The 23,300-nt window shown below is 39.8% G+C and overlaps 1 protein-coding gene across 1 annotated transcript in view; it reads left to right on the forward strand.

The window, feature by feature from the left end:
* LOC112220462 (AF4/FMR2 family member 2-like) overlaps positions 1 to 22,085 on the forward strand; it is a 182,378-nt gene extending 160,293 nt beyond the window's left edge. The window contains exons 11-21 of the mRNA XM_042302838.1: positions 55 to 1,173; positions 1,562 to 1,677; positions 4,297 to 4,573; positions 9,417 to 9,553; positions 9,910 to 9,973; positions 11,098 to 11,234; positions 11,649 to 11,720; positions 13,042 to 13,135; positions 13,489 to 13,529; positions 14,850 to 15,079; positions 16,168 to 22,085. Coding sequence (XP_042158772.1) covers positions 55 to 1,173; positions 1,562 to 1,677; positions 4,297 to 4,573; positions 9,417 to 9,553; positions 9,910 to 9,973; positions 11,098 to 11,234; positions 11,649 to 11,720; positions 13,042 to 13,135; positions 13,489 to 13,529; positions 14,850 to 15,079; positions 16,168 to 16,289 — 2,409 coding nt within the window. The 3' untranslated portion in view covers positions 16,290 to 22,085. The remainder of the gene's footprint in view (positions 1 to 54; positions 1,174 to 1,561; positions 1,678 to 4,296; positions 4,574 to 9,416; positions 9,554 to 9,909; positions 9,974 to 11,097; positions 11,235 to 11,648; positions 11,721 to 13,041; positions 13,136 to 13,488; positions 13,530 to 14,849; positions 15,080 to 16,167) is intronic.
* The last annotated feature ends 1,215 nt before the right edge of the window (positions 22,086 to 23,300 follow it).

A 23,300-nucleotide genomic window follows, 5' to 3' on the forward strand; every position in this document is an offset into this window, starting at 1 on the left:
ACCAAACTTGGATCTAACTGTATATTCTTTGTCCTTTCTTTTCTTCTCTCACAGCCTGAACCTCCATCAACAAACAAATGGCAGCTGGATAAGTGGCTGAACAAAGTGACCCCACACAACAAAGCACTTATCAATACCCAGCCAGAGAGAGAGAGCCATGGGCTCAGCAGCTCCCAGACTGACCACAACCAACAGGCCCCTGAGGGCCAGGGCCCGGCCCCAGGGAAGAGCAAGCCTGGCCCTGCCGCCCTGCTGGCCCCGACCGACCCCAAGGAACGGGCCCTCCTCAGCCCCATCAGAGAGAAGGCCAAGCCTAAGACTGGACCAAAAGTCTCAGAGGGCAAGGGTTCAAAGGTCAAATCCCCAGCCGTGGTGGCGGTGGAGCCAGCCCCAGCCAGGCGCAGCTTGGGGAAGAAACAGCCGAAGAAAGTGGAGCGCTCGTCCAGCCTGGAGGAACACACCTCCTGGTCCAAGCCCATCAACCCCACCATCAGCACTACTTCCAAGGAGAAGGACCCTCCATCCCTCCTGGAGCAGCCCAAGTCCAGGACCAAGAGCACCAGTGGGAAGACTGCCCCTAGGAAGGAGCCTCGCACCACCACTACAATTACTCCAGCTCCTCCTCCCCTGGCCCCAGTCCTGGAAAAGAAGAAGCACAGGGGGCCCAGCAAGATCATCCCCAAGTCCAAGGAGTTCATCGAGACGGAGTCTTCGTCATCTGAGTGCCACTCTGAACCAGAGGAGCTGGTCAAGATCCATAACCCTCCCTGTCCAGGACCCAGCAGTCTGCAGACTCTCAAAGCAGCCAAGGACTGCAACAGCAATATCCTGACTGTCAGTAGCCTTACCAGCACCTGCAGCTCTTCCATATCCATCCCAGACCCTGGGGCCATGGACCTCCTAGGGGACCCCCTCTTTTCCTCCGTCCCCATCGTCCAGAACAAACTGCTGTCCCCTCTCAGGGACTTTGAGGACATCAAGTCACTGTGGGTGAAGATTGAGCTGAGCTTCCTGTCTAAGATTCCAGGGCAGGACCCCCCTGAGCCCCCTTCTGTGAAAGTTGAGCCCCGGGAACCACTTGAACCCAGCATTAAGCACAGACGACAGTCCCCCGCCAGTCTTCAGTCTACCCCTGTTGAGAAACCACCTAGCAAGGCCAAGAGGAAACACAAGGCAAGCACAGAATCTTTCTCACTCTTTTTTCTCTATTGGTACTGGCTGCTATTGGTTTATAGGATAATGGTTAGAGTGTGTCAATGGAGGAGCAGTGAGAAACGTGTTAGTAGTATGTTCAATTTGGGCCGGAAACTAAAAGGTTGCTGGATCGAATCCCTGCGCTGACAAGGTGAACATCTGTTGTTCTGCCCCTGAGCAAGGCAGTTAACCCACTGTTCCCCGGGCTCCAAAGATGTGGATGTCGATTAAGGCAGCACCCCGCATCTCTCAGATTCAGAGGTGTTGGGTTAAATGCGGAAGACACATTTCAGTTGAATGCATTCTGACTAGGTGTCCCCCTTTCCCTTTCAATGCTGACTGAGCTGTTTGTTTCTGTGTTCCTCAGATGGACCATTGTGACGCTATCGGCGGAAGCAAGAAGTTACGGTTGGAGAAAGACTCCTTGCTTCTTCCCCCATGCATCTCACCGATACACAACCACAAGAACATTAGCACAAAAGAGTGAGTGTCGCCGAACCACTCACAGCAGTACTTACTTACACATCACTATGGTTACTGGATGAGAAAAGGAATGTGTAGAGCATCATGTTATGTAAGTGTTTAGAGGCATGTACATAGTCATTATGGGTGTCAGTAGTGCAGTGGGGGAAAAAGTAGCCAATTATCATACTTGAGTAAAAGTGAAAATACCTTAATAGAACATGACTCAAGTACAAGTGAAAGTCACCCGTTAAAATACTACTTAAGTCTAAATTATTTGGTTTTAAATAACTAAATGTAAACATATCAATAATTTCAAATTGCTTATATTAAGCAAAACAAACAGCACAATTGTCTTATTTTTGTATTATTTACAGATAGCCAGGGGCGCACTCCAACACTCAAATGAAGCCTTTGTGTTTTGTGAGACCGCCAGATCAGAGGCAGTAGGGATGACCAGGGATGTTCTCTTGATAAGTGCGTGAATTGGACCATTTTCCTGTCCTGCTAAGAAGACACTTTTGGGTGTCAGGGAAAATGCATGGAGTGAAAAGTACATAATTTTCTTTAGGAATGTAGTGAAGTAAAAGTAAAAGTAGTCAAAAAATATAAAAAGTAAAATAAAGTACATATACCCCCAAAAATACTTAAGTGTTACTTTAAAGTATTTTACTCAAGTACTTTACACCACTGCCACAGTGTAATTACAGGCTGTTATATTTCCTAAGTGTATGGTAGTACTATATGTGTTGTGAATGGCTACATCCTCAGGCAAGGTCCAACCAGTGTAGATCCTCCTCAGAGAGCAGGCTGCGACATACAGGAGAAGTGAGGTTGCTCCACTACACATTTATCTTTTAGCTATTGCTAGCTCTCTCTACAGTGTCCTGTGTCCTACAGCATTAAGGTAACGTGACACTGACAAGAGAGCTAATGCTAATTTTAGATATTCAATTAGCGCTGCAGAGACCTACTGGTCGATGAAGGGATGCTGGTGACAAGGGTCAGGGGGTTGAGCAGAATGAGTCTGGAGGACGGAGTGTCCACTGAGCTTCACCACTAATCACTACACATATCTTTAATATGATTACCTGAGCTATGATATATGAGCTGGCACGGGTATCTAGTGCAGAAATGCTGAACCCTTTGGTCTGGGCTGAAATATGACCTGCCTAGTAGCCTTTAAATCAGCCGAATTTAGACAGCCTCAAAGCAAATCTTCACCCTTTTAATCAGATTGGCCTCAAAATGAGCAGAACCCCGGTCGGTCCATTTATGGCATTAATAAAAAGCATCTTTGCTCAGATTGGAGAGTAAAGATGCTTTTTATTAATGCTGTAAACGGACCGACCGGGATTCTGCTCATTTTCAGGCCCATAAAACAAGACAAAATATGCTGCTGTTCAAAATAACCTGAGGAACATAATCCTAATGAGGTTTTCTGACTGCGTTTTCCCTGTTAGTGCTTTAGGCGCTCTTGTGCTAGCTAAGCATTTTTTTCTCATATATCAAATCCCCATGAGTTTAGGGAAAGGGAGGCGAAATAATGTATTGTTGCAAACAATGTGAGAAATATAGTAGCAGCGGGAGGCGAGGTTTCTCGCTACTACTGTACGTCCTTGGTGGTTCTTAAAGTCCTTATTGACTTTGAGGAAGGGAAAGTATTCAAGGCAACTTCTCCACCTGCCTCTTATCTGTTAACATAGAGAACACTATTGTTAACAGAAGCCCCATGTGGGCACACACAGCTATACCGAGAGAACCCACCTGGATACAGACTGCAGTCTGCTGTGTTCCCCTGTGAGGGGCCAGGCTCCTGGAGCAGGAGTGGATATTAGAAGGACTGTAAATCTAGGCAGAAGTGCTTTCTGTCATAACAAACTGCCTTTCCACTGCCTGATCAATCAATATTTTGACCCGTCAGTGCACTACAGGGCTATTTGTAGGCCTATTTCTGGGCTGCGCCCTTAGAGGGTCAGAGGAACTGGGGGGGGGGGGAATGAAAGAGTTCTATGGTTTTATACTTTATTTTTTATATTTTTTACCCAAAACCAAGTGGAAATGATATGTTGAAGTTATATTAAATATCATTGATCTGCTCACGTACTGTTTTTATTGTAATTGAAGTCTCCAAGATGCGTTACCACCGTAACCTTCGATAATAAAAGCCAACTGATGGTGAAAGTACCGACTCCATGCCTTAGCACTAATGCTGCGTTTGATTTAGTCTTATAATAAAAACAGAAATAATCACTCATTCTAACAAACAGAATATTCTGTCAAAGGCCGGCTGTTTTCTTTGAGCCCTGTACATAATGTCTGTACTTCCCAATTTTTTACAAATGCCTTAAACAGTCGAGTCATTTCTAAAATATTTTCATCCATCTACCACTTTGATGACATTGGACATGAGATTTGCTGGCATTTCAAAGGCTGTGAGAACTTGCCGTCTCTCTCCAGTATTGTAGTGAATAACATGGGATGACAGCAACAGAGAGAGGGAGCAGGCCCAGCAATGTTCTTCTTTTATGTCCGTTTCGATAACAGTTTAATTAAAGGGTGTCTACATACGGATGCCATAACACTTCATGAACCACACGTAAGCATTTCATAAATGTTCCTGTATGTGTCTTTGCCCAGCTCTCTGAGGAAACAGCCCAGGAAGAGAGAGGAGAAGCGAGAGCTGCTGCCTCCCCTGCTTTCTCCGCTCTCCGACGAACCCCCTATACGCCAGCGCAGGACCAGCGAGTGTTCCTCCTTCAGCCAGGAGGGCGGTGCTAGCAGCGCCACCAGCACCTTATTGCTACCCACACTCAGCTGCTCTCTGCCCAACTTCTCCTCCTCATCCTCCTCTTCCTCACACAAGCACCGCAGCAAAGGAGAGAGCAAATCCTTCTCACGTTCCAAGACAAGCAGTGTAAGTAGGGGACAGCTGATCATGATGAAATTAGCAAAAATGTATACTGTCGTATTGCTATAAACTGTCGTATTGCTATAAACTGTCGTATTGCTATAAACTGTCGTATTGATATAAACTGTCGTATTGCTATAAACTGTCGTATTGATATAAACTGTCGTATTGATATAAACTGTCGTATTGCTATAAACTGTCGTATTGCTATAAACTGTCGTATTGCTATAAACTGTCGTATTGATATAAACTGTCGTATTGCTATAAACTGTCGTATTGCTATATACTGTCGTATTGATATAAACTGTCGTATTGCTATAAACTGTCGTATTGCTATAAACTGTCGTATTGCTATAAACTGTCGTATTGCTATAAACTGTCGTATTGCTATAAACTGTCGTATTGCTATAAACTGTCGTATTGCTATATACTGTCGTATTGCTATAAACTGTCGTATTGATATAAACTGTCGTATTGCTATGAACTGTCGTATTGCTATATACTGTCGTATTGCTATATACTGTCGTATTGCTATAAACTGTCGTATTGCTATAAACTGTCGTATTGATATAAACTGTCGTATTGCTATATACTGTCGTATTGCTATAAACTGTCGTATTGATATAAACTGTCGTATTGCTATGAACTGTCGTATTGCTATATACTGTCGTATTGCTATATACTGTCGTATTGCTATATACTGTCGTATTGATATAAACTGTCGTATTGCTATAAACTGTCGTATTGCTATGAACTGTCGTATTGCTATATACTGTCGTATTGCTATAAACTGTCGTATTGCTATAAACTGTCGTATTGCTATAAACTGTCGTATTGCTATAAACTGTCGTATTGCTATATACTGTCGTATTGATATATACTGTCGTATTGCTATAAACTGTCGTATTGCTATAAACTGTCGTATTGCTATATACTGTCGTATTGCTATAAACTGTCGTATTGCTATAAACTGTCGTATTGCTATGAACTGTCGTATTGCTATAAACTGTCGTATTGCTATAAACTGTGATATAAATTGATATAAACTGTCGTATTGCTATAAACTGTCGTATTGCTATGAACTGTTGTATTGCTATAAACTGTCGTATTGCTATAAACTGTCGTATTGCTATAAACTGTCGTATTGCTATAAACTGTCGTATTGCTATAAACTGTCGTATTGCTATAAACTGTCGTATTATTATATAAACTGTCGTATTGCTATAAACTGTCGTATTGATATAAACTGTCGTATTGCTATAAACTGTCGTATTGCTATAAACTGTCGTATTGTATTGCGTATTGATATAAACTGTCGTATTGCTATAAACTGTACTGTCGTATTGATATAAACTGTCGTATTGATATAAACTGTCGTATTATAAACTGTCGTATTGATATAAACTGTCGTATTGATATAAACTGTCGTATTGCTATAAACTGTCGTATTGCTATAAACTGTCGTATTGCTATGTACTGTCGTATTGATACATACTGTCGTATTGCTATAAACTGTCGTATTGCTATAAACTGTCGTATTGCTATAAACTGTCGTATTGCTATATACTGTCGTATTGATATAAACTGTCGTATTGCTATATACTGTCGTATTGATATAAACTGTCGTATTGCTATGTACTGTCGTATTGATATATACTGTCGTATTGATATAAACTGTCGTATTGCTATAAACTGTCGTATTGCTATAAACTGTCGTATTGCTATATACTGTCGTATTGCTATATACTGTCGTATTGATATAAACTGTCGTATTGCTATAAACTGTCGTATTGCTATATACTGTCGTATTGCTATATACTGTCGTATTGATACATACTGTCGTATTGATATATACTGTCGTATTGCTATAAACTGTCGTATTGCTATAAACTGTCGTATTGCTATAAACTGTCGTATTGATATAAACTGTCGTATTGATATAAACTGTCGTATTGCTATATACTGTCGTATTGATATAAACTGTCGTATTGATATAAACTGTCGTATTGCTATAAACTGTCGTATTGCTATATACTGTCGTATTGATATAAACTGTCGTATTGCTATATACTGTCGTATTGCTATATACTGTCGTATTGATATAAACTGTCGTATTGATATAAACTGTCGTATTGATATAAACTGTCGTATTGCTATAAACTGTCGTATTGATATAAACTGTCGTATTGCTATAAACTGTCGTATTGCTATAAACTGTCGTATTGCTATATACTGTCGTATTGATACATACTGTCGTATTGCTATAAACTGTCGTATTGCTATAAACTGTCGTATTGATATAAACTGTCGTATTGCTATAAACTGTCGTATTGCTATAAACTGTCGTATTGCTATATACTGTTGTATTGCTATAAACTGTCGTATTGCTATGAACTGTCGTATTGCTATAAACTGTCGTATTGCTATAAACTGTCGTATTGATATAAACTGTCGTATTGCTATAAACTGTCGTATTGCTATGAACTGTCGTATTGCTATATACTGTTGTATTGCTATAAACTGTCGTATTGATATAAACTGTCGTATTGCTATAAACTGTCGTATTGCTATGAACTGTCGTATTGCTATATACTGTCGTATTGCTATAAACTGTCGTATTGATATAAACTGTCGTATTGCTATAAACTGTCGTATTGCTATAAACTGTCGTATTGCTATATACTGTCGTATTGATACATACTGTCGTATTGCTATAAACTGTCGTATTGCTATAAACTGTCGTATTGCTATAAACTGTCGTATTGCTATATACTGTCGTATTGATATAAACTGTCGTATTGCTATATACTGTCGTATTGATATAAACTGTCGTATTGCTATATACTGTCGTATTGATACATACTGTCGTATTGATATAAACTGTCGTATTGATACATACTGTCGTATTGCTATAAACTGTCGTATTGCTATAAACTGTCGTATTGCTATAAACTGTCGTATTGCTATATACTGTCGTATTGCTATAAACTGTCGTATTGCTATATACTGTCGTATTGCTATAAACTGTCGTATTATATACTATATTGATATATACTGCTATAAACTGTCGTATTGATATAAACTGTCGTATTGATATAAACTGTCGTATTGCTATAAACTGTCGTATTGCTATATACTGTCGTATTGATATATACTGTCGTATTGCTATAAACTGTCGTATTGATATAAACTGTCGTATTGCTATAAACTGTCGTATTGATATAAACTGTCGTATTGATATAAACTGTCGTATTGATATAAAACTGCTATATAAACTGTCGTATTGCTATAATACTGTCGTATTGCTATAAACTGTCGTATTGATATAAACTGTCGTATTGATATAAACTGTCGTATTGCTATATACTGTCGTATTGATATATACTGTCGTATTGATATATACTTGCTATAAACTGTCGTATTGATATATACTGTCGTATTGCTATAAACTGTCGTATTGCTATAAACTGTCGTATTGTATAAACTGCGTATTGATATAAACTGTCGTATTGATATAAACTGTCGTATTGCTATAAACTGTCGTATTGCTATAAACTGTCGTATTGCTATATACTGTTGCTATATACTTGATTGATATACTGTCGTATTGCTATAAACTGTCGTATTGCTATATACTGTCGTATTGCTATACATACTGTCGTATTGATATAAACTGTCGTATTGCTATATACTGTGATATATACTGTATTGATATATACTGTCGTATTGCTATAAACTGTCGTATTGCTATAAACTGTCGATATATTGCTATAAACTGTCGTATTGCTATAAACTGTCGTATTGATATAAACTGTCGTATTGCTATAAACTGTCGTATTGCTATAAACTGTCGTATTGATATATACTGTCGTATTGATATAAACTGTCGTATTGATATATACTGTCGTACTGTCGTATTGCTATATACTGTCGTATTGCTATATACTGTGCTATAAACTGTCGTATTGCTATAAACTGTCGTATTGATATAAACTGTCGTATTGATATAAACTGTCGTATTGCTATAAACTGTCGTATTGCTATAAACTGTCGTATTAAACTGTCGTATTATATACTGTCGTATTGATACATACTGTCGTATTGCTATAAACTGTCGTATTGCTATAAACTGTCGTATTGATTTAAACTGTCGCTATAAATTGCTATAAACTGTCGTATTGATATAAACTGTCGTATTGCTATATACTGTCGTATTGATATATACTGTCGTATTGCTATATACTGTCGTATTGCTATAAACTGTCGTATTGCTATAAACTGTCGTATTGCTATAAACTGTCGTATTGCTATAAACTGTCGTATTGCTATAAACTGTCGTATCGCTATAAACTGTCGTATTGCTATAAACTGTCGTATTGCTATATACTGTCGTATTGATATATACTGTCGTATTGCTATAAACTGTCGTATTGATATCATTAATTACTGAGCAATTTTGGGGTTTATTGTTTTTTTGGATGGATTATTATTTTAAAGTATGATTCTTTTGCATCCGCTCTCGTTTGCTAATAAAATGTGTCTTCTATCATTTGTTGCGTAGAGAAGTTGGTAGATGAGGCTGTTGCTGCAGATTATTTCTTTGCTCCAGCAACTACCACTATTTCCTGTGTTTTTGCAAATCTAATGACCCTTTGGAGGGATTTCAAAACAGCCTTGAAGAGAAGAAAATGGATCCACGTGCGGAATATGTTTAAAGCCAGGACATAGAAATAATACACGGTCACAACGTAGTAACAGCAGTCCAAATCACCGGGATGAATCATTACAGTATTATTAGACCTACTGCTGGATGCTAATTATCATATTAATTGGCCCTGCCATCTCACAGGAGGAAGATACCCATAGCAAGCCGTCTGGCAGTTTCCATGGCAACGGTCAGTCCGATTCTGACGTTTGGTCCAACCCGTCATCTCTGTCCATGGACCACATGGAGCCTAGAAGGCCCAAGCTAACGTTCAATAACACGTATGTATGAGTAACTAACTAACTTCTCCAAACACTTCAAAAACACCAATCCCCCCCCCCCGATGCACAGCCAGAATTGAATGTCATGATGCATGTACTAATGTAAGTCTCAAACATGATTAAAAGCAGTTGTGGGATGTGATTACAGAGTTAAGTTCCTCTATGTGTATAATTCAAAAGGAAACACATTGAACATGTGGAGGACAACTACAACATGAACATGAACAACTGCAATCCAGGCAGTTGCAGCACCGTTAGACAAAGTGGCAAACACATTGTTCTGTCAACTGATCTGTTTTGTATTTCTAACATACTTGTAAGACTAACCAAAGTCTCACTGTGATTGTTGTCCACAGAGTTCATAACGCAGACTACTGCATGCAAGAAGCCAAGAAACTAAAGCACAAAGCAGATGCACTGGTAAGCTGCTGTTTTATTACAGTTTAAAACAGCACCTGAAAATGTATTAAAAACATTTAATTCAGCATTTACTTTGATAGAGATACATTGCACAAACTAAATTGTTCTTCTTCCTGAGATTGTATTTTGTCTGAGCCAGGCAATAAACACACCCTGTTTTAGTCAGTCACATGACATCACAAATATGAATAGCAACAGAGACCCGTGTGATAATACCATTAGCAAATACATGCCAACGTGCCATTAGCAAGCAGCAGCTCTTACTGAGCCTATTAAGTATTCCTGCTGAATAGCTCTTATTAACAGACAGACACTGGTCTTAGCTGAAGAATGCTAGTAGGTGTGCAGAGGATAGAGTAGAGCCCTTGTTGAGACCTGTAGTCTTTTCTAAGTGAGGATGTGTGATCTATCACAAAAGGAGCTCTTACACACCTCTTCAATGTCCTCAAAGAGGGGCTTGGGCCTAGGCGACGGGCGTGATTTACCAACACACTCATAGGGCCCTAATAATTGGATTCCAGCAATTATCTCCCCAGACATTGTCCTTTATCGAAAGTTACATCCACTTGGGCATAAATCTGATCTGCGAGGTAAAGCCAGCCATGAATAGAAAGTGAAGGGAATTGATTGCCCTTGTTACATGACTGTAATCGTTGAGCTGTAATGAATCTTCCACCAGCCCGGTCGTATGTGGTAAAAGGGGCTTACTTAAAATGGATAGAACCTGCTTGAGAGGTGCTTTCAGTGGAGAGTGCTGTGTAAATCTATTTTATTTTACACTCATGTGCATTTATGAGTCATATGCCTATTATTTGTTGTCTGCACTTTGGGTTTGTAATTTGGCTCTGTGTGCATATATATATATATATATATATATATATATATATATATATATATATATATATACTTTTTTCTCCAGAAAATAGAAAAATATCAAAAGAATGTTCCCCGAACATTAATGTGACATTGTTATTTTTCCTTCTGATTAAATCCGCTTATTATCTGTTTTCACGAGAGCTTTGAAGCTTTGAAAAATGATTCAAAATGAGGAGAATCATTTGTGGCCATGTAGTGTTGTGAACCTAATGCTGATCTTGTTCAAAGTTTCCATTGTTTCTTCACAGATGGAGAAGTTTGGCAAAGCCATTAACTACGCTGATGGGGCGCTGTCGTTCATCGAGTGTGGTAACGCCATGGAGCGGGATCCGCTGGAGGCCAAGTCTCCATACACTATGTACTCTGAGACGGTTGAACTCATCAGGTCTGTGTCCCCACCAATGTGCCTCTCCCTCCCGCCCCCGCCCCCGCTCAGGCCAGGTATCCCCACCTGCCCTCAGTGACAATGAGCATCGTTATGTCTATCGCTAATCCAGTCTACCCCACAAGTCAAGGCAATTAGCAGCGCTCATTTTATTAATGGCAGTGAAAATGAAAATAGATGGACCTTGTAGCTCATCATTCTACCCAGGGATTCATGCATGGCTGATTGAAATATTTTCTTCAAAAACTATTAGACACAGAAAATGACACAAGGCCGGTCGTTCTATGGAACGTCCCCTGGCTTTATGGATATTGAGTCATGCTCCTTTTTTGTTATTTGGATTGAAATGAATGAATTATGAAAAGGAAGAATATTTGAAAATGATCTATTTTTTTGTCTGTTCTGCTTTTGAAGGTATGCCATGAGGTTAAAGAACTTTACAAGTCACTCAGCAACTGTAGCCGAGAAGAAATTAGCTGTGTTGTGGTGAGTTTTCTTTTCGCTCTGCTGTGTGTGTGTGTGTGTGTGTGTGTGTGTGTGTGTGTGTGTGTGTGTGTGTGTGTGTGTGTGTGTGTGTGTGTGTGTGTGTGTGTGTGTGTGTGTGTGTGTGTGTGTGTGTGTGTGTGTGTGTGTGGTGGTGTGTGTGTGTGTGTGTGTGTCTGATGACTGAATGGTGGTTGAAGGAGACCTAACATTGCACTGGTGGATGTGATGACGGACTACAAAATCTAGCCTGTGTGGGCATTTGGGTTGATTTCAGAAAATCCAGCCGGCTTCCAACCCCGTTAGATGCTCAATCCGCCGCTTCACTCAAACACAATTTAAATCTCCACTCAGCCATCACTCCCCGACAATCGGATGGATATTGAAGGGAGCTTTAAAACACTGCTAAAGCACTTAATCAGCTTAAAGTGGATCATTATTCTTGTATTTCATTAAGCTATTAAGGGATAATGAAAGATTTCCTGGCGGCAGGCAGCAGACTACAAACATATACAGTTCGCCACACTGCTACAGGGGAGATGAAGGGAAACTATATGCTGCCTGTCATATGGATTGTATAATCTGAGCAGAATGTTATGGTTAGAATGTTATGGTTAGACTCTCAGACTTAGCAGTGCAGACAGTGATGAGCGTAGGAGTGAGATTCCCAGGTCATATTTCCTGTTAGTACACCGTTCAGACATCATTAGGGATTATTTTCAAATATTTGACACTGGCTGACATGATCCATCCATTTATAATCTGTTTTAGAGGGCAAAGTGTGCGTGCGTGTGTGCGTGCGTATGAGCGCGTGTGTGTGCGCTCGTGCATGTACGTACTGTACATACTGATGTGGTTTAGAATAGGTGAAACAAGGAAGCGGTGTACTGCAGTGATGGCTTATTAATGCCTGAGTGTTAGTGTCATGTCATGGGGTGGTGCATATGTCCAAAGCATCTGGTGTCTGGCGAGCAGCACACTGTTGAAAGGTCAGCCCCCCCCCATGGCCCTGAGGCTGGATCTGCAGACCAAAGGTCCCTGGCAGGGAAGCTACTGGGATCTGATTACTAGGCTGCAACCTCTGTTTTCTAGCCTTTATTTTCAAGCTATTAGAGAGATAGAGTTTGATGACAACAAGATTATTTAGTCATGCATCATGGATATGCAAAATTAATTAGTTAGAAAACACTTTTTCCTTATTGTTATTCTTTTATTATCTTCTTGTGCTTAATGTTCATAAGTAATATGTAATGTTGTCAATGCTAGATACACGGTATAAGATCCAGTATTTCATGTTAATGTTATTATTTTCTTAACTCCATAGCAATCGCTGTTTATCCCTCCTGTACTTGAGAATGTTCAAACTAAAGAAGGACCATGCAGTAAAGTATTCCCGTTCCCTAATGGAGTATTTCAAGGTAACTAACGCTAACTTCTAATTCTAACATCTAGGAGTAGAAGAAGGACAGTAGAACACGTAAAGCCAAATAAGATTTCTAAATGTAATATATATTTGTTTTGAGTTGTGTATACTCATTAGTTCTGCATGTTGGTTATTAAAAGCCATACATTGTTTTCCAATTAGTGTGCAAATTAACTGTATCAATGATTTACATAGATTGTTTGTGTTTAAGCCTGTTTTAATTACTTATCTTGCATATTATTCTAGAGGAGCTTTTTGAGTTGCATTAATAGATTTTCGAAGCTATGCAATATGTTTGTGTAGTAGAGCTGCAAAATATCATGCTCTCACAAAACTCTTCCATTCCAGAAAAGTTCCCAAGCACCTTCGCCATGGGGAGCCAATGGAAAGTGAGTAACATTTCACCTCAGTCATCTCATGTTGCATCACAATCCTTTCTTTATATGAGATCTTTCCCAGAACAGAACAATGTATGTGCCTACTCCTGGCCAAGCAACAAGCTAATCCTCTCAGATGGTGACTGCTTTGTTCAGACAATGGCCACAACAGACAGAGCCTCTGTCACTGTGACTTCCAGCTTCTAGCACATCACACTGGTGGCATGAGATGAGCTCACTGCTTCACTGTTTTTCTGGATGCTCCATGGCAACGGAACCTAGCTGATCCACCCTGTACGTTTGGGTTTGGGTTTGGGTTCGTAGCTTACCATGGCGCTACCGTGGGGCTCGTCAGTGTGTCTGGGAGTTGGCGGTGAGCCATCCTCTGTGTGTGACTGTGAGCTCCTTTAGCCTGTCATTTCCAGGGCTGGGATCTAGCCCTCAGCCACAGCACTGACCGACCCTGCTGTTCTGCTGTGAGATGAGCTGTCAGAAGCAATTAGCCTCAGATCCTACTGGCTCCTAGGACTCCTGCAGTCACCTCCAGTTCACCATGGTCACATTAGCCACAAACTGGCCTTCTTAATCCGCTTGGGTTAGCTCCGCTACCTGCTGCAACTGTAATCAACATTAGATTCCACTATGCTCTGGCCTCTTTTCCCACAGTTTGTTTGTTCTGTCCTTGACAATCATGAATCTTTTTTCCCCTTATTTTCTTTTTTTCCTCAAGGGTTTATTTATTTGAGGAAAAGACTCAACCTGCTAGAGAGGGAACCGAGAGAGGCAAGCTGTTGACAGGGAACATAATTTAACTTCACGGGGCGAGCGCCTTTCAATTTAGTGCTGAATTACAGGACCTGGAGCCTGATTGTTTGGGTTTGGCACTAAAAGACTGATAAATATGTCCTCTGATTGATGGCTGAAGCAGGCTGACAGAAAATCAAGCCGTGATTGTCAAGCTGAGAAAAGCCCCAGTTTGCCGCTCATACAGTTCAAATCAGCATTAGTGATTAAGCCTGACGAAGAGTGGTTAAGCCTGACGAAATAACATGTATTGGCTACCCAGTTCAAATCTCCCTGATCAGTCTCCCTGGGTCAGAAAGCTAAGAAGGGAAAAAATATTTTTCTCTCATGTGATTCACTTTCTAATGAAGACATGGCACCAATGAATGTCTCGATGACGTGGGGGTGGAGGTCTTATTTAGTTTATATTTATTTATCTTTTATATTTAATTTTATTTGTGTGTGTACAGTACAGTATTATCTCTGTGGCGGTGCCCTGAACTTTCCCCTCTAACCCCTGACTCCTGTATTGTCTCTCTGCCTTCCCAGGAGCACAGGCACCCCATCACCCCTGTCTCTGAGTCCCTCCCCAGTTAGTTCGGTGAGCAGCAGTACGGGCCCTGGCCTTGTGGGCTCCTGTCCCTCCGGTGCCTCCAGCAACGTGGCCATCCCCCAGCGCATCCATCATATGGCCGCTAGCCACGTCAACATCACCAACAACATCCTCCGCAGCTACGAGCACTGGGACACGGCAGAGAAGCTCGCCACAGAGAGCCAAGGTACTAGAGACTGGACACAACACAGCTTCTCTCTGTTTTAGAACAGGATGTTTGGATTGGGGCTGTAGTATTAGCAGCAATAGCAGATTGTGTACAGTAGGTAGCATAAATTGTACTGTTGTAATCGTAGCGGATGTATCCGTAATAGTTTCATACAGCGGTGACCTCACTTTTGATATGCTATCCTATATTTTTCTTAATTACATGCATCTCCATTCATGTTCAACCTTTTTTTCATTGTACATACATTGTAATTATTCTTAACTGTTAGGACCCAAGTCCAGTCCGATCCTTTCATCACCCTCCGGATGGTCTCTTCATTTACTAATGTATTCTGCATTATTTTGTGTTAGATGTGGAGAATAGATGGACCCTTTATATTTACTGTCATCAGTGAGTGAATGTAGAGAGAGAGAGACCGCCAGAGTTGTTGAGGACCCCCCCCCCCTTGCCCCTCTCTGACTGTGTGCATGGAGGGTTTGATGTGTCGTGTCTCTGTCATTTCCCATCCGTTATCTGAGCCTAGCTGATTAAAGGGACATGTTACGTGGTTGTGTGAGGCGAGAGCTCTCTCTCTCTCTCTCTCGCAGCCTCAGAAGTACCCCATTAGAAGTTGATCTGACCCTCTCCTCCTCTCTGTCGACACTCATAACGGGCTCAATTAGAGTCTGTTGGATGGTGTCTTTGGTGGAAATGAGACAGGAATTGGCAGTTATGACACCATAAAGCCTAGGTGGGCCTTTCAGCAAAATACTGATCACCAGAGCTGTTACTTTTAGGATTGAGCCATTCCAGGACTCAGTCACTCACTGTTTATTAGGAGGAAAGAGAGGAATGGACAACAGACTGCATAAATGTGAGCCTTCGTTATGCTATTACACTTGTCAGTCTTTGTCTTACACTCACACACACACACACACACACACACACACACACACACACACACACACACACACACACACACACACACACACACACACACACACACACACACACACACACACACACACACACACACACACACACACACACACACACACACACACACACACACATTCACCCTGTTTCCCCTTCATTTCCTTCTACAGAGTTCTTTCAGGAGCTGGACTCGACGATGGAACCATTGAGCCAACACAGCAGCATGACAGAACTGGTGCGCTACATACGCCAAGGACTGCACTGGCTACGGATAGAGGCCCACATGTTATAGTGCTGCTGGAACTAGAACTGAACTGTCTGCCACTGTATGTCTGTCTGTCTGTCTCACACATCCATCACTACCTCTACCAGCCAGCAACCCCCAGCAACCCACAGTCTCCAGCCATCTGACTCCAGCCCCAAGGGCCCCCAACACACTCTGCCAGCCAGAAAGCCCCACTGACTGTCAACTCTTAGTGGTCAGAGGTCATCATGATGAGGTCATCATCAGCTCTACAGTCTGTCTCTCTGCTCCCTCAATACAAAGTTGACATTTCTGTTGGCTGTGGAAAGAAAATAGTGAAATCCAAACCCCAAAGTGAATGGAAGGACAGTCCCACCTAAGACCTGGGGATTGTCTCCAAAGCATGCCAATAGAAGAGAAGGATCTGTGTGGAGAAGTATGGTGGTTGTTTTGGTTGTTTTCTGCCAGATCGAGCCATGTGATTTCCCTGTTGTTGTTTTGATCATCACTAAAGGTCCTCTCAGAACGCCTGGAGCGTTGTTCACAGTTCACACCTCCATTCCAACAGGCAGATTTCTCATGAAGTTATAAGTGGTATCAACTATTTTTATTGTTTTGTTTTTGTCAATGCCTTGATGAACTGGCCGACAGAAGCCAGTTGAAAAAGTCTCTCTTTACTACTATCTGATAGTGGTGTTTATTTATGATCCATCAAACCTCAGTCTCACGTCAGATAATAAATACAGCAACAGTTCGTCAATGTCTACCCATAAGTCCCAGTGGAACAACAAATAATTTGAAATAATTCCTTGACTTGTTGCTCATTGGAAATGAACAACAAATAATCAAATTCAATCTGCCACCTCAAGCAATTTCTCTAGTTGTGGGGGGATTTGCATAATAATGTAGTCAACTAAAGCAGATCTGATAACAACTGATCTAGATCGTGTCTTTTAGCCCTAGAGGTTGGTGGTATCTATGTGTTTTTTTGGGGGGGGCTGATGTCATTTTTGTACCTACAGTAATAAGAGGCCGGATTTATTCCAAAGCAGAACTGATTTTCCATGGGTCTAAGGGAACGGGGAAGACAAAGTGATGCACCACATGAGACTGTGTTTAAATTCATATGAATTGTGTAATCACTGTTACAGCACCACCACAAACAGTGTACGCCACAATGAGTCCAGTAACGCTACAGAGGACCTTTACATTGTCTTTTCGATGTCTACAATAACTGCTGTGTTGTATATCGCAACTCTTTTGGTATTAAATGTTGGTTCAGTTGTGCATGTCCACAGAGAGGTGTAGAGTTTTAAAGCATTATCCATAGTAACACTTCTTACGTGTTATGTGCATAGTTGTACATTTGATCGTCCTAGATTTAAACTTGGCTTGATGGACATACTTGTATGCCATCTATATGAGATACAGGCAGTTTTCCTAAGGAGGAAGTTTGATGGTTGGTTTGTTGTTTGTTTTTATTTGGATGTGATGTGAGAGAATGAACTGAAGCGAAGTGTGTGTGTTGCACTGTGCAGAGATGATTTGGGGATGGATTCTCTATTGCTGGGTGTCAATTCCAAATCGTTCTCTCTATAGCACAGTCCATACAGTGTGTTTCAGTAGACCATATCTCCATGGCTATGTGTGAAATATGATTTTCACTATGATAAAACAAAGTGCCTCCGTATCCGGTGAAAATTATTAAGAGTCTATATTGAAGAACAAGAATGAATCTAAATGATTTTTCCATACCATATTGGTATATTAGATTTTTTCATAAAACCACAATTTATTCATGTACTTTTTACTGGCAAGTATGATACCAAGTTTGGCTTTAAAATTGCAAATGTGTGACTTACATGTATCAAATTTTTAACTCAGTTACTGTTTAGAGGATGCTGAACAGGATGTTCAAAACCCGCTTAAACATGTACATGTTTAATGTGACTTACTGTGATCACCTAGAATCAATAGATTAACACTCCAACCCATTTACAGCAATAGCTGGATGATAGCGCTAATTGTGTTTATTATCTTGTTACTTAGAACAAGAGCAGAATCAAGAGACAAATGCACTTAATTCACATTCAGTGTTTCTGGCATTTAGAATGATGTTTGGAGTTTTTATCACTTGATTTTAGGCCAAATTAAAGTGTTTTGGAATGTCACAAGAAAAGACTGAACAAATTATTGATAAAACAAAAATCACTTGATGTTGATCCATTAACTGTCTTATTTAGATTTAATGTCATTCAGTGTTGTTTTATGGAACAGTGTTGTAGCCTACATGCTATTGTAACCTCCCAAACAGTGCTCATTCAATTCCAAATCTATTTTAAAGCTGTAGGATGCCACTCCATATGGTAATAGCAATATCTACACCAGTCTTAATGTAACTAAATTAATTGAGAAATATGAAAGCGAACCTAACAACTTAAACTTTCTTTGTACTGTATCTGAAGTGCATTTTTTCATTTAGCCTTTTGCAACAACTTGTGATAATAATCTCATAACTATCAGTCAATGTTGAGTTGGGGGAAAATGAAGCATGTGCATAATTTTTTATGCAAATGATCCCATTTTCTCCTCCAGTCCAAATTAGCCAACTGTCTTTGCCCCTATGAGGGAAGCAGTTTGTACACTTCCAGTGGCTTTTCCCAGCTGTTCCTATTCACGCTAGAGACAGGCCATTCTGTCAGGGAAATCTGTGGCCCTTTGGCAGCTAGTCAAAAGCACCAAGCAGCACTGGCTCTCTGTTCTCTCTCTCTTTCTCTCTCTCCCTCTCTCCCTCTCTCTCTCTCATCCATCATCTGATATAAACAACCAGCTCCATACTCAGCCCCAGTCTGGCACCGAAGAGGAGCAGCTAATGTTTTGCATTCATTCCACAATGAGGAAAGGCTGAATCAAATTGGCTTATGCCTACCAGGGAGAACAGAATCAGTTTTTGTTTTAAATATGCGGTTTTATGTCTAAAACAAGGAAATCGTGAAACGTTGAATGAGGTGCCATCTGGACTGGCAGTGTTTACAAGCCAATTTATGGTGTGACCTAGTCTTTTGTTTGGTAAAACCAGGTGATGATGATAACATATCAGGAAGGAATTACTCATTAAATGAGTCCCTAATTGGCTTGTTTTTATATTGCTGCTACTAATGTTGATATTTCCTAGATAGATTTATGAATACAGGAAGTTTCATTTTAAAATGAATACTTCTAGAGAATTTTATTGAAAATAGCACACAAATCTTTGACGCATTGCAGAGTAAACAAAAATATGTAAACTATACTAGCTAGAGTAGGTACAGTACGAAGTGCAGCTCACCTTCTGCGTCTTCTCATATTAAAGCCTGAACAGTATTTATTACAATCAGGCACTACTTAAAAGCAGAATCAATAAGAATTATGCCCTCATGCAGTGTTAATGTTCAAAGGATGTTTTCCTAGGTTCACTGCAATTAACTCCAATGCAAACACATCAGGCTCATCTAAGGTAGAGACAAGGAAGGGATGTCAGCACAGTGGGAGTCAAAACCAACCATTTCTGCTATCAAACTCATTATTATTATTATTATTATACCTAGAAGAAATCTGACAGACTATCAACACAATATTATTGTGTTACAAATTGTTGTATATTTATCACGTTCTTAATCATAATTTCTTCTCTTTTTTTTAAACCTGCTTTTTTTTCCTGGAGTAAGTTGAGTACAACACTAAGCCTTATAGCTTGGCTGAAGTCTGTCATTTTGGTGTTTTTGTTATCTCTTGTTCAATTGTTCCACTACATTGAAAACAAGTATTGGGAACAATTATCTCCAATTAAAGGAAAATTCCACACAAAAACTATCTTTTGGTATTTGTTTCAATAGTACATTGTTGTTATAGTCCCAAAAGGTTTTGCTTGTCAGCAATCAAGTTTTTTAAAGATATATAACTTTAGAAATACAGTTTTACAGCCGGCGTAAAGCGTTTTGCAAAACGCAGCATCATATAATGGAAAAGGTTTATGGGTGGAGTTTTCCTTTAACATTGTCCCAGCTGGAAGCATTCTGATCGCTCTGCAAATGAAGCCCTGTAAATAACACTTAGGGAACACAATGCACCGCACCATGTTAGTCAATTAACGACCGTATGACTCCATGTTGATTCATATTCAGTGAATATTGTGTCACATTTAATATGACTGATACAACTTGGACCGGGTTCTCATAGCACATGAACATACCTATTAGCGGAATAATTTAGTGTAATTGGTTTGTAATCTAAATGGCTTGTGTCTGTGACAGCAAACTATTGCCAGTCACCTGGTGTCACTAACAATAGTGCATGCTGACCTTCAGTCACCAGAAGTGGTGGTTATGCAAATTGAAGTCAACAGTCGGTATATGTAGCTTCATTCGACTATATGTCAAACCCTTCATTCAGCTTGTTGTTGTCTTAAAGCAGTAGCAGACATGCATTAAGGAAAATGAAGAACAGTCATCCATAGATCCCTTTGCTGTTTATATCTGTACAGAATGATGAGGTGCTTTATGATTTATGTCCTCCGGTGTAAAGGATTGTACCATATGGAATATATATTACTTATTTTGACTGCCCAAAGCTGACAAAAATGCATTGGTAATCCATTGCCTTGATATGAGTGTATTGCTGACCAGTGACATCTTACCACCCCTTAACCTATGATCTTTTGGTAGTCTGTCCTGTGTGACCTTGGCATTTCAGTCATTCCAATGTCACCTGGAGTGTCATTTCTCTGTATCCTCCTCCACTTTGTTTTGCAAAGAGAGACAACAAGATTATATAAACTAATGTACAGTTTCAGTCAACAACAGAAAAAAGGCATTTACTTATCATGGCTGTGCTTCCTACTTGCTTAAATAGATGAACTACAATTTACAGCCATTTATTAACCAAATGGGATACACATTTGAGGAAAAATCATGTGCTTTTGATACAATTGTATTTCTGAAAGTATTATTGAAATTCTGTAACATTGTGATGTTGCAGATGGACACATTTATTGTGAAAAGTAGAGCGATTTCCCAAAGATCAGTTCCCTATGTTCAAGCCTTAGAGATAAAACTGCTCAATTACTTTAAACAACATGTTTTTCAGATATGGAACAATCACTGTCAGTTCTGGAAACATTTCAGCCAGATCCATTTTAACTGTGAAATGCAGCATTGTTACATTAATATAAATCCTTCACAGTGTTCTAAAAGCAATTCATTTATAAAACAGTTAGCAATGTGGATATCCATAAATTAGCCCAATGACATACTGTTCCTCAAGGCTCAAGCTTTATATAATACTTAAATGCTACCTATTCCCTAAACGATGTACAATGTTGGTCGGACATCAGGGAAGAACAGGGTTACCATTCCAAGTAAATAGCCTTTTCTCTCACTGACGTTTTGTCGACAGTTTAAAGATGGACAATGTATTTTCTCTCACTGACGTTTTGTCAACAGTTTAAAGATGGACAATGTTGTAAACAGAAAATTCAAAGACAGAAGTTGTCTTAGTTCAGGCATGCTGTAGTTTTTAGTTTGTTATTTTTTGTACAGAGCAGGGTAACTGTTATGCTATGGATTTATTAACGTATAGTTGTAAGGATTCATTAAAAATGCGTTATGTATCAAAGAAACTTCCTGCCTGGTTAGCTTTGTATTTAACATGTGTTGCACAAGTTCTGCCATTTTTTATTATTATTTTTGCCTATTGTATTTTATAATAAAATTGTTTTATGTAATGATCAAACATTTAAATGATAGTTATGTTGTTTTTAAATGTTTAATGTCTGAAAAAAATTGAATAAAAATGGTATGAACCGGTGAAATTGTTCCTCTCCTGTTTCCAATCACTTTTCTGGTTATACCATTATCAAGTATCTGATGAATTTAATTGGGGAATGCACATTACATCAGAGTTGCCTTGAGTAAAATCCTGATTCGTTGGCATCTCGTTCTAATGATTGCATCCCTTCGTTTAACGACTTGTGAGAATTACCATTAGTCTCCTTAGAATTGTAATATTACAATAAAAATGTAATAACCAGCTAGCTATGTATTTAGGATTTACCATTTATTCCCCAAACTAATGTCAGTATAGTAAATTATATATTTTAACAACAAACTTTATATAATCTGCTTTATAATCAAGGCCATCATTTTTGAGGGGAAACACACAGTCATCTGAGATGTGAGATAGTACAGCAACAGTCCTGTCACACCAGCCTACAGACTGCCATCACAACATTAACACAACATTATCTCTTTCTCTCCACAGTCAACGCCATCATCAGATTCCCACAACAGACACAAGGATTAGGGAAACGGGACAGGAATATGATTAGAGGAGAGGTGAACTTAACTCACACATTCACAGGGGGACATGAAATTGTATCTGTATCTCCCTGTATGATAAATCCCCTGTAATCAGCAGCATTACACTAGTTCTCATCTGAATTAGCCTGTGGTGGGAGTTACTGGTCCTCTCATTACAGTGCATTCTTTATGGAACTAATGGCTTCGTATTTATTCATTGCAGGAACAATTTGCATGCTCCAGCACACCTTATTAATTTAAGAGGATCCTGATGCATTGGAAGGCAGTGGCTTCTTTAAAGTGTTTAAAAAGGCCAAATGGAAGTATTTTGGTGTGGGGACAGGAATCCCACCTGCTAAATAATTTCCCAAATGAGGAGTCAAAAAGGCTTCTATTTACTGACTCTAAGCATTTAATGTGTCTGTGGCACTGAGCCAGCCTGCTGACAAGTAAGATTTATTGATTTAATTGCTTAAGGTAACCATGCAATAAAATCATCTCAAAGATACATTTCCATGCATTGCTCACCACAAGGTAATGTTTCAACTGCTACAGCTATATATATGCAAGTTACCATTGCAAATTCACAAGTCAAAGCATCTCATTAATCTGGTGACTGATTTTTTTTCTCTGCGGGAAATTCAGGAGGAACTGGCTACATGTTAAATGACAGGTTGTATGTCTAAGTAGACTGCTTAATACAAATGCATGCCAAGCCAACTAA

The sequence above is a fragment of the Oncorhynchus tshawytscha genome, linkage group LG21 (assembly GCF_018296145.1).
Source record: "Oncorhynchus tshawytscha isolate Ot180627B linkage group LG21, Otsh_v2.0, whole genome shotgun sequence".
In the NCBI taxonomy this organism is placed as follows: domain Eukaryota; kingdom Metazoa; phylum Chordata; class Actinopteri; order Salmoniformes; family Salmonidae; genus Oncorhynchus; species Oncorhynchus tshawytscha.